Below are 9240 nucleotides of genomic sequence, written 5' to 3'. Positions count from 1 at the left end.
CAGGTGTAATAGATTCCCGTGTTTTGAGAGCAATCCTTAGACTTCGGTGATGGAGTGATCGCTGATAAAGGTCAGAATGTTAGTGCCCTGATGAATGTATGGGCAACGGGCCAAAGGAGAAGGAACTGGAGAGCGGCTGGTGAGCAAGTACTGGAGTAGAAACAGAAAATGCTGGAAATACTCAGCAGGTCAGGTAGCATCTGTGAAGAGAGAAACAGAGTTAACGTTTCAGGTCGAAGACCTTTCGACAGAACTGGAAAAAAGCAGGAAATGGAACAGATTTTTAAGCAAGTGTAGTGGCTTCTGTGGAGGCAGCATCTGTGGAGAGAGAAACCGAGTTAACGTCTGTTTCTCTCTCCGTAGATTCTACCCGACTTGCTGAGTATTTCCAGCATTTCTGTTTATATTACATATTTCACTCTGTCCATCAAAGCTCACCTGATCCTGTTAGCGGAGAAAAACATCTGATAAGCACGACATAAAAAGGTCACAAACTTGTTAAATGAAGTAGGGTCTGTCGGTATACATCATCTAACATTGACAGGTACTACAACACAGGTCGCTTTTCTCTCGTTTTGTTCTTTGCTTCTGCAGATTAGCAGCACATTCTATAATGGCTAAAAAAGCAATCAAAAGGCTAATGGAATGATAGCCTTATAACTAGAGGGCTAGAATATAAAGGGGAGGCAGTTCTGCCACAGCTATACACAGCCCTGGTTAGACAACATCTGGAGTGCTGTGTACAGTTTTGAGCATCGCACCTTGGAAAGGATATACACACCATCGGAATCTACGATAACATAAAACACCATTACAGAATTACATTCTATTATTGCACAAGACCATGAGAATGAAACACACGAGATTTACCGCGCTGTGTTCATGAATTTTCTTTACGATTGTTATGGATTGTGTCTTCTTTCTCAGCTATTGCTAAATAAGTGTTAACCAGACTGAACTGTTGACATACCTTTCCCGGAAACCGCGTTGATTCCTTTCAGTTTCTGTAAACCCCGGAGCAAGTTCCTTCCGGGTCTGGTTTTTCATATGACGCTATATAATTTGTGTTGAATGTTTGAACCCAGACACAATTATTTTATTTCGGGTTGTCATAAATTCGCGAACTCAAGCGGAAGAACCTCAGCCTGGACAGAGTCTGATCGCATTGTTCCAATTACAGACAGTAGGTGGAGCGGAGCCGCCGGGGAATTCCGCTCACACAAGTCCGCCGATTCTTCTGTGACATCAGCCCTCCTCCAGACCAACGCCCGCCCCATCTCTCTTCCCATCACCTCCCCATCTCCCTCCTCTCCTCTCCCGCCCCTTCCCTTCCTCTCTCTCTTCCCCTCTCTCCTGCGTCCCCCTCCCCTCCTCTCTCCTTTCTTTCTTCTCCCCCTCACCTCTCTCCCTCCCCCTTCTCTCCCCTCCCTCCTTCCCCTCCTCTCTCCCCTCCCTCCTTCCCCCTCTCCCCTCCTCTCTCTACTCCCTCCTTCCACTCCTCTCCCCCTCCTCTCTCTACTCCCCCCTTCCCCTCCTCTCCCCTCCCTCCTCTCACCCTCCTCTCGTCCCTTCCCTCCCCGCCCCTCCACTCTTTCACTTCCCTCTCTCCTCCTCTCTACTCCTTCTTCCCCTCCACACTCCCCCTTCCCCTATCACCCCTCCCTCCCTCCCCACTCCCCTCCTTCCCTCCCCTCTGCCCCACTTCTCTCTCCCCATCTCCCGCCCCTCATCTCTCCCCACCGCTCTATCCCTCCCTACCCTACCTTCCTCTCTCACCTCCCCATCTCCCTCCCCGCCGCTCCTCATCTCCCTCCCCCTCCCCTCTCTCCCCTCCTCTTCCTCCCTCTCCTCTACACTTCCCTCTCTCCTTCCTCCCCAACCCTCCCTCCTTCACTACACTCGCTTCCTCTCCCTCCCCTCCCTCCTCTCTCTATCCCCCTCCTCTCCCTCTCTCCCCTCCTCTCTCCCCCTCCCATCCCTCCCCTCACCCCTCCACTCTCCCCCTTCTCTCCCCTTTCTCCTCCCTCCCCTCCCTTCTTCTGCTCCTCCCCTCACCCTCTTCCTCCCCTCCCCCTCTTCCTTCCCTCTCCTCCCTCCCCTCCCCTCTCCCCCCTCCCCTACCCTCTCCCCTCCCTGCCCTCTCCCCATCAGTCATATTTACAACCAACAAGAGATGCACACACACACATATATACATATAATAATATGGAACGGTTATTTTTTAAGAGGCATGTATCAAAATAATTGACATTTCTAAACCAAAATGTGTTTCAATCAGAGTTGATGACTGAAATTTGTCAAGTCTAAGGTAATATAAAGTAATTCTCCAATGCAAAGAAAGCTAATTTAAAAGAAAGTATAACTCATAAGAAGTGCGGAGCTGAGCCCAGTACTGGCTGGCCTCCCACATTCTACCCTACGTAAACTTGAGGTCATCTGCTGCCCGTGTCCTGCTCACCCATCTCCCCTGTGCTCGCTGACCTACATTGGCTCCCAGTTAAGCAATGCCTCGATTTCAAAATTCTCATCCTTGTTTTCAAATCCCTCCATGGCCTCGCCCCTCCCTATCTCTGTCATCTCCTTCAGCCCCACAACCCCCCAAGATATCTGTGCTCCTCTAATTCTGCCCTCTTGAGCAATTCTGATTATAATTGCTCTACCATTGGTGGCCGTGCCTTCAGCTGCCTTGGCCCTAAGTTCCGGAATTCCCTGCCTAAACCTCTCCGCCTCTCTACCTCTCTTTTCTCCTTTAAGACACTCCTTAAAACCGACCTCTTTGACCAAGTGCTTGGTTACCTACCCTAATTTCTCCTTATGTAGCTCAGTGTCAAATTTTTGTCTTACAGTACTCCTATGAAATGCCGTGGGACGTTTTACTACATTAAAGGTGCTATATAAATACAAGTTGTTGTTGTACTGGCTCAGGCCAACATCCCCAGCATCAAAGCTTTGACCATGCTCGATCAGCTCCGATGGACGGGCCAATTCGTCCGCATGCCTGATACGAGACTCCCAAAACAAGCGCTCTACTCGGAGCTCCGACACGGCAAGAGAGCCCCAGGTGGGCAGAGAAAACGCTTCAAGGACACCCTCAAAGCCTCCTTGAAAAAGTGCAACATCCCCACCAACACCTGGGAATCCCTGGCCCAAGACCGCACAAAGAGCAGGGAAGGCGCCGAACACCTCGAGTCTCTTCCCCTGGAGCAAGCGGAAGCCAAGTGCAAACAGCCGAAGGAGCACACATCAACCCAAGCACCCCACTCACCCGCCCCTTCAAACACCGTGTGCCCCACCTGTGACAGAGACTGTAGGTCCCGCATTGGACTCATCAGTCACCTGAGAACTCATTTTTAGTGTGGAAGCAAGTCATCCTCGGTTCCGAGGGACTGCCTAAGAAGGTAGACGCCAATCCCCAGAGCGGGGACAAGGAACAAAGGGAGGAGCTAATCACAGGCAGGCAGCCTATTCTGATTTGATAACTCAGATGTTAATCAAAGAGAGGGCGCCACCCCTCCCCGATCTATATTAATCCGAATGCGGTCGAATAAGTTGTTACCAAGCTTGTAGTGACAATTATTTGCGTTGTGTCTTTAGCGGGTAAGTTGCTGGCATCAGTGGAGAAGCGGTTAGCGCAGTCCCTCTCTGTCCGAATGATCTGAGCATTGTGAGGCTCACAACGTTCTGCAAGGTTGGTGCTGGCTAACTGGGAATAGCGGAGGGTGCTGGGGTACACTGTCAAATGGGATCTCTACAGTCACTGAATTAGATTCAGTGATAAAGGCACTCGTTCGCCTGTTGTAATCTTTTTTGTTGCATTTATCCGGTCGCAGGATTGACGAGACATTCCGTGCATATTATGATCGGTTACATTGTCCGACTCCTGGAGTCCCAGAGACGCGGCCATGCCTGATTTTGGATGTTTTTCCAAGCTTTTACACTGCAGTTTTAAACTTTTTTTTTCTAGACACTGAAAAGTTTTAACCCCCTCCCCCAAACAAAAAACACGCAAGCCACGAATTTCTTCCTCCCCTAGCTTTTCGCCAAGGCATGAACTACATTTATGGTTTCAGAATTGCGATCGCAGGAATGTTGGCTGACTGTGCCGCCCCCTGCCCCATGTCTTGGGGTGCTGAGGCCAAATGCACGGCTTCCACTGCTGCCCCGGCTCAAACAGCTCAACAGCCACCGGGGAACCTAACCCGGGAATGTGGTTCATCACCAAACACTCAGTGCTCTTACCCACTGAGCCGTGGCAGGCTTTCTCACACTTTGCAATTGTGCGGTTTCTAAGTAATTAAAATAATGCGTAAGGGTTATAGTCGCTAATAGCAACCTCAGTGTTACCGGGGAGCCTTGGTATCCCAGACGAATCTCGGATTTGGCTTGTCCATGTTAAAAATATCTAGGCAGCTGACCGGGTTCTTTCTCGTATGGCAAAAGTACAGAACGTTCTGCCAGTAGAGTGCTTCAGTTAGGTTAGCAACTGGAGTTTTCTAGTGGCCGTGGTAGCAGTTTGATCTATTCCACAGCTTCTGTGAGTAACACTGAAAATTCATCAGATCCTGGCCAACTCTCATGTGAAAAAATACACATCTTCCATCATTAGTTCAACTAATTTCAGTAAATATACAAATTGTACTAATTTGGAATCAACATTCTATTACATTTTGTAGAAGAAAATATTTAATCTACAGTGTAAATGCATTGTAATTTACAGAAAACAAATATTAGAATAGAATCATAGAATAGTACAGCACAGAAGGAGGCCATTCGGCCCCTCGGAGTCTGGGCCCGCTCTTTCAACGAGCGGTCCAGTTAGTCCCACTCCCCGCTCTTTCAAAGAGCCATCCAGTTAGTCCCACTCCCCGCTCTTTCAAAGAGCGATCCAGTTAGTCCCACTCCCCGCTCTTTCAAAGAGCCATCCAGTTAGTCCCACTCCCCGCTCTTTCAAAGAGCGATCCAGTTAGTCCCACTCCCCGCTCTTTCAACGAGCGATCCAGTTAGTCCCACTCCCCGCTCTTTCAAAGAGCCACCCAGTTAGTCCCACTCCCCGCTCTTTCAAAGAGCGATCCAGTTAGTCCCACTCCCCGCTCTTTCAAAGAGCCATCCAGTTAGTCCCACTCCCCGCTCTTTCAAAGAGCCACCCAGTTAGTCCCACTCCCCGCTCTTTCAACGAGCGATCCAGTTAGTCCCACTCCCCGCTCTTTCAAAGAGCGATCCAGTTAGTCCCACTCCCCGCTCTTTCAAAGAGCGATCCAGTTAGTCCCACTCCCCGCTCTTTCAAAGAGCGATCCAGTTAGTCCCACTCCCCGCTCTTTCAAAGAACGATCCAGTTAGTCCCACTCCCCGCTCTTTCAATGAGCGATCCAGTTAGTCCCACTCCCCGCTCTTTCAAAGAGCGATCCAGTTAGTCCCACTCCCCCGCTCTTTCTCCCTATCCCTGCAATTTTTCTTCTTCAAGTGTTTATCCAATTCCCTTTTGAAGGCTACAATTGAATCTGTGTCCACCACCCTATCAGGCAGCGCATTCCAAATCCTAACCACTCGTAGTGTAAAAAGGTTTCCCCTCATGTCGCCTCTAGTTCTTTTGCCAATCACCTTAAATCTGTGCCCTCCCGTTATCAATCCTTCAGCCATTGGAAACAGTTTCTCTTTATTTACTCTATCTAAATCCTTCATGATTTTAAACACCTCTCTCAAATCTCCTCTTAACCTTCTCTGATCAAAGGAGAACAGAAATGTCAGGGGGAAAAAGGCACAGAATACACACCCACATCACTAAAACAAAATGTTCAGGTATTGGAACCAAAAATATGTAAAATTACAACAGGAACAGGCTTCTCACAACCCAGGAATGCACTCAACAATATTTATTAAAATTTTTAACTATGTAAGCGAGGAAGAGCACAAGGATGAGATGACCTGTCAGATAAGATTAACAGAAACTGTGCAAAAGGCCAGCTAGCAACTAACACACAAGGCACACACGCATTCATTTTCTTAAGCCCTGGATAACATTGCAGCTTTATCTCAAGGCCTCACCTAAAATATGGGACATGTCTAAAAACAGGAAGATAAATACAAGATCCTTAACTGGAAACCATTGAACTGTGACGTTATCGACTAAAGGGGGTCAAATAACTCATAAGTACCACATTCCTATGGCTCGGAATGAAGTAACTCTTTACAGCACAATTGCTGGACCTTTCTGAGACAAAATAAAATGAATTTGTATTTTTCTACTCGACTGTGTGGAGAAGATCCCCTTTAAACCCACATTCTAGTCAACCGAGTTCAAAACTGGCCAGTTTATTGACAATAGCATGAAGAGTAGCTTTGCAGTACTAACTGCAATGTTAATTTGTGGTAAGTGACAGAGCCACAGAAAGTGCAACAATAATCACAAGTGACCAAGAGAACTTGTGCATTGAGACTGTGCAGCCTTGAGGGAGAAATCAGTTGTGTATGTGGCTGGAAAGATGTACTTTTTTCATAGTAGGAACTAACAACATGTGTCTTCTGGAACCTTTTACCACTGGAAACAGTTTCTCCTTATTTACTCTGTCAAAACCATTAATGATTTTCAACACCTCTATCAAATCTCTTAACCTTCTCTGCTCCAAGGAGAACAACCCCAGCTTCTCCCGTCTCTCCACATAACTGAAGTCCCTCATCCCTGGTACCATTCTAGTAAATCTCTTCTGCACCCTCTCTAAGGCTTTGACACCCTTCCTAAAGTGCAGTGCCCAGAATTGGACACAATACTCCAGCTGAGGCTTATTGGTATAATATATTTTAGGGACGGGCAATAAATGCTGGCCTTGCCAGCGACGCCCACATTCCATGAACGAATAATAAAAAATTATTGCATGGGTAGGTTTGCTTGGCTTTCCACTGTTACTGTGCAGTAATTCCAGTTTGAAGAGGCTTAAACAGTTAATTTTACAGCCTCATCTTTTGGTGCAAGCCTGCTTTTAGAGGTGCATTAATGATTTCAATTTGTGGAAAATTACAAAACTGGTAGTAAAAATCTAGCATTTGCTTAGTAGCTACAATAAAATGAAGGAATTGTTTTACTAGCCACTGGCAGTTCCATTAAGGGGCTTTTACTGTATTAAGAGTGCAGAGTTCATTATGAGTTTAAACGTCTAGGATATTAGATTGCTTAGATGAATAGTTTGTTCAGTGTACTTATGATGTCAATGTGCATTTATATATTGCCTTTCACAACCTCAGAACTTCTCAAAGCATTTCACAGCTAATGATGTACTTTTGCAGTGTAGCCACTGTTGTAATGGAGGGAAACAATAATGATGATTGTTGTTTTTACAGAAATATAAACGTGCAACATAATGTCTTTTGAAAATGCTGACACTGAAGAGACTGTAACTTGTCTCCATATCAACGTCTACCACCCACAGGCAGGAGTGTTTAAGTCCCTAAATTGCATTGAGAAACAGAAGTATCGAGCTGAGGAGTTGGTAAAGTTCGGCCGTGACTCCAAAGTATGTCATTTTCCTCTAATAGACAAGCGTGCCTCACGAATTCAGTTTGCTATCCAAGCTTTCCGACACAACGAAAGCTCAGAACTCTGTTTTGAAATCAAAAATACAAGCTTGAAGACTAAACTGTCTGTCAATAATGCAATTCTGGATCACCTTAATAAGATCGATTTACCAAGGAAGTGTATTTTGCGGTTCGGTGAGTACCAATTCTATCTGGAAAAAGACGACGGAGAAGCTAGAGAACACTTTGAAATCTTCATCAAACTTTCTCTAGTTCCATTTTGTCAAGAGGTCAATGTGGAGACTCCAGCACACCCTGTACCTGAATGTGGCATTTTGAAGAATGTAAAGGTTCCCGTTCCTCAGCACCAACTTCAGATTGCAGTGGAGACTGATGAAAATGAAACTTAATAAATTAGTGCCATAAGATTACTTCATTTACTACATGGTATGAGTAGAGAATTTGAGCCAGTCTTTACGTGCTATTCAGATATTCTCTGTAATTTATGGGCACAGTAGTATAAAGCTACCAATACTTTGCTTGATTGTAGCAGCGATGACGGGGCCAAATGAATGAACTCAATTGTTGTTGGTTCTGAACTAGCCTGGCTGATTCAGTCAGCTGTGTCCGTTTCTGTGACAAGTCACCCTTGACATTGTCTATCCTGTGCTGAAATTAGTGTTTACTACTGGTGGAATAATTATATTGTCCTTTTTATCTAATATTCTGGAATGTATAATCTATGCAAATGTATAATATGTCAAATATTTAGAAACCATTTTAAGTTGAAGCAGTCACAACTGTAATGCTACAGGCAAATTCACAACTGCTAAGAATGACATTTGTTAGCCGTATTACTGTATCCCATTATTGTATGGTATTTTATTAATCCTTTATACTGGATGCATGTATCTGAAATGCAGAAATGACAACTATAGCATTTTACAGCCCATTGCGTCTGTGTCAGCTTTTTGTTGGAGCAATCCAAAAATATCCCACCGCTTTGGTCTCTCCCCAGCTGTGTATCTTCCTCTGTTTCAAAAGGCTAAACAAAATGACCTACCCTCCATCTGTTTGTTGTTTTACTATATACACAGTACTTGTGAAAATAACACTCAGAATATAACTTCTTAGCTTTTTTAAAAATGTTCTGGTCTATGAATATCTTCTATTGATGTAGGTAGTAATTTATGGTGGAGTGTTGCCCATTGTCATGCTCTGCTAAAGCAATCTAGACTACCACAATTTACCTTTTTAACTTTATAAATTATTTATTCCAGTCAAACAATAGGGTCCTTTGGGAAATAGTTTTGTTTGTAATTTTTAATTTGTTTCATTTGCACAAAAATAATATCATCTCAATGACCATTTTTAAAAAGTGTGTTTTCAACAAAAGGGTGAAAATTCCCGTGCATTGTGCCGTGGAGTGATGGAATACAAATTAATGCTGACAGCCTGCATGGTCAGTTACCACTCTTAATGCTGACAGCCTGCATGGTCAGTTACCACTCTTAATGCTGACAGCCTGCATGGTCAGTTACCACTCTTAATGCTGACAACCTGCATGGTCAGTTACCACTCTTAATGCTGACAACCTGCATGGTCAGTTACCACTCTTAATGCTGACAACCTGCATGGTCAGTTACCACTCTTAATGCTGACAACCTGCATGGTCAGTTACCACTCTTAATGCTGACAACCTGCATGGTCAGTTACCACTCTTAATGCTGACAG

General features: G+C 45.2%; 1 protein-coding gene across 1 annotated transcript; it reads left to right on the top strand.

The window, feature by feature from the left end:
- The first annotated feature begins 3529 nt into the window (after nt 1-3529).
- LOC147122942 (TRAF-interacting protein with FHA domain-containing protein A-like) lies at nt 3530-8575 on the top strand. The gene is made up of 2 exons (XM_085962223.1): nt 3530-3688; nt 7333-8575. The coding sequence occupies exon 2, from the start codon at nt 7353-7355 to the stop codon at nt 7914-7916; it is 564 nt and encodes a 187-aa protein (XP_085818349.1). The 5' UTR covers nt 3530-3688; nt 7333-7352; the 3' UTR covers nt 7917-8575.
- The last annotated feature ends 665 nt before the right edge of the window (nt 8576-9240 follow it).

This window comes from Somniosus microcephalus, chromosome 2, assembly GCF_052327205.1.
Source record: "Somniosus microcephalus isolate GS21.2 chromosome 2, FLI_Smic_1.0, whole genome shotgun sequence".
Classification (NCBI taxonomy): domain Eukaryota; kingdom Metazoa; phylum Chordata; class Chondrichthyes; order Squaliformes; family Somniosidae; genus Somniosus; species Somniosus microcephalus.
Note: the sequence above shows the minus strand (reverse complement) of the source record. Positions and strands in the feature narration are given on the sequence as shown.